The 2,374-nt window shown below is 49.9% G+C and overlaps 1 protein-coding gene across 1 annotated transcript; it reads left to right on the top strand.

The window, feature by feature from the left end:
- The first annotated feature begins 402 nt into the window (after positions 1 to 402).
- LOC133849963 (skin secretory protein xP2-like) lies at positions 403 to 1,941 on the top strand. Its single transcript, XM_062285952.1, has 4 exons — positions 403 to 647; positions 709 to 1,471; positions 1,631 to 1,804; positions 1,865 to 1,941. Exons 1-4 carry the CDS (start codon positions 549 to 551, stop codon positions 1,939 to 1,941), a joined length of 1,113 nt encoding a protein of 370 aa, XP_062141936.1. The 5' UTR covers positions 403 to 548.
- The last annotated feature ends 433 nt before the right edge of the window (positions 1,942 to 2,374 follow it).

Raw genomic sequence — 2,374 nt, 5'->3', positions numbered from 1 at the left:
TTGTGTGGTCAAACTTTGCTTTGCTTTGTTAGCAAAACAATTCTGTTTTCGTTGCCGCTGCACTTTGTTTTTGTATTTTTGTTTACTTTTGCGCTCTTCTTTTTTCACTTGCTATTCTTTGCGCTCAACGCTGTTACAATAGTTAACTCTCCCTCTCTTGGTGTTGTTGTTGGCTATCGTCCTTCTTGCATCTCGCTCGACCCGCGCTTTACTCTCAGTGCTTGTGCTTTGTGCTGTAACGGCGCCTACAGCAACATGTATTGAATTCGTCCTAAAAGTTTGCTAAGTTTAAGCCAAGGTTGATGTTGCTGCAAGTAGCTCCTAAAAGTATGCACTTGTTAGTCTGTCGAATTAGCTTAAGCTGCTGTTAAGCTGAGCTTAAAGCAGCGCTGTAAGCAGCTGATAAGCCGAGCAGTGCTGTTAAACTGCTGATAAGCTTAAAGTGCATCGGTTGCACTGGAAAGCTCAGCTTTGACATCTGCGCCAGCTGCATCAGCTTGAGCGCGGCCAACTTAGCGAAAGCCGGTTCCGGTTTGGTCATTTTTCTAATGACCGGCTGCGTACATAGACGCATAATTGTAAAAGAAATAAATCGGAAGGCATCAAGCGCTATTGGGGATTTTTTTTATTGTCATTGCTATTATTTGGTAAGAGAAAAGTTTTATCGTGTCATAGGAGGACTCCGTTTAATTAAAATTTTGTTCGCAGGATTGGTTTTGTTGCCTTCAAGGCCTTGTTCCTTGCTTCGCAGCAGACAGCCAGTTTGCTTCGACCAAGTGCCGCAGCTTGTCCAGCGGAGCACCCCTGCAGGCCTTCTCGGCCAGCGGAGCACCCCTGCAGGCCATTTTCGGCCAGCGGAGCGCCCCTGCGCCGGCCCTCTTGGCCAGCGGAGCACCCTCTCCGGCCCTCACGGCCAGCGGAGCACCCCTGCACCGGCCCTCTCGGCCAGCGGAGCACCCTCTCCGGCCTTCTCGGCCAACGGAGCACCCTCTCAGGCTCTCACGGCCAGCGGAGCACCCTCTCCGGCCTTCTCGGCCAACGGAGCACCCCTGCACCGGCCCTCTCGGCCAGCGGAGCAGCCCTGCACCGGCCCTCACGGCCAGCGGAGCACCCTGCACCGGCCCTCTCGGCCAGCGGAGCACCCTCTCCGGCCCTCTCGGCCAGCGGAGCACCCCTGCACCGGCCCTCACGGCCAGCGGAGCACCCCTGCACCGGCCCTCACGGCCAGCGGAGCACCCCTGCACCGGCCCTCTCGGCCAGCGGAGCACCCCTGCACCGGCCCTCACGGCCAGCGGAGCACCCTGCACCGGCCCTCACGGCCAGCGGAGCACCCCTGCACCGGCCCTCTCGGCCAGCGGAGCACCCTCTCCGGCCCTCGACCAGCGGAGCCCCTGCACCGGCCTCACGGCCAGCGGAGCACCCTGCACCGGCCCTCACGGCCAGCGGAGCACCCCTGCACCGGCCCTCACGAGTAGGTAGGATATGGGAGTTCCAGGACAGTTTTTCTGCTTAAAATGGTGATTCAGCGCAAAAATCATGGGGCTTCCGGGGCACATTTTCTGCTCAAAATTGTGACTCATAAAAAAAAAATAAGCCCTCGAAACTGTGACTAATCTGTTATCAGTTCAAGGTTACTACGCCTTCATGACTAATCTGTTATCAGTTCAAGGTTACTACGCCTTCATGACTAATCTGTTATCAGTTCAAGGTTACTACGCCTTCAAGGTTACTACGCCGGTCATGACCATGAGTAATGTTATCAGTTCAAGGTTACTACGTCGGTCATTTCGCCGGTCAAAAGATTGTGAGTAATACTATAGTAATACTACATTTAAATGAGTAATACTATAGTAATACTGGTTAGGTCTGGATTTGACCGGAGGTCTGGGTGGAGGCCTGGATCTGAGCGGAGGTTTGGGTTGCGAACACACAAAAACTTAAGTTGAGGTATATAAATTTGTTTATTTATTTAATCGTATGATATATCAATTATATTACATTTATAAATCTTAAGGCCTTCTTTGGTTGCAATAAATTGAAATTTAGCATCTGGTTCCTCTATTTCAATACCTAAATAGTAAACTGGAACCATTTGTTTAGGTGTAAATACATTGCACGATATTGTGAATGTTCCAATATTGTATGCCCAATCAATTACAGTATTATTGAATACTCCATATTTTTTTACCAACAGATACTCAACTTCATCGCTGAGTATAAGCTTTAGTGTATTTAGCTTCTCAGGTTGAAACATTTCTTCCCAGCAGGAAACAGGATTTGTTTCGATATCAGGTATTATTCCATTCATACGTTCTATGAACCAAACCAAGGATACCATCTTTCTAATATTAACGTCCAACTAAGAGTATTTTAA

The sequence above is a fragment of the Drosophila sulfurigaster genome, unplaced genomic scaffold (assembly GCF_023558435.1).
Source record: "Drosophila sulfurigaster albostrigata strain 15112-1811.04 unplaced genomic scaffold, ASM2355843v2 ctg54_pilon, whole genome shotgun sequence".
Classification (NCBI taxonomy): Eukaryota; Metazoa; Arthropoda; class Insecta; order Diptera; family Drosophilidae; genus Drosophila; species Drosophila sulfurigaster.
The sequence above is the reverse complement of the archived record's forward strand: the minus strand, read 5'-3'. Positions and strand labels throughout refer to the sequence as shown.

Excerpts from the sequence above, each read along its gene's own strand:
- LOC133849963 (XM_062285952.1), top strand. The coding sequence starts at position 549 with ATGACCGGCTGCGTACATAGACGCATAATTGTAAAAGAAATAAATCGG. Across the intron at positions 1,472-1,630 it reads CCCTGCACCGGCCCTCACGA|GTTACTACGCCTTCATGACT; the intron begins GTAGGTAGGATA and ends TATCAGTTCAAG. Across the intron at positions 1,805-1,864 it reads ATTTCGCCGGTCAAAAGATT|GTCTGGATTTGACCGGAGGT; the intron begins GTGAGTAATACT and ends AATACTGGTTAG.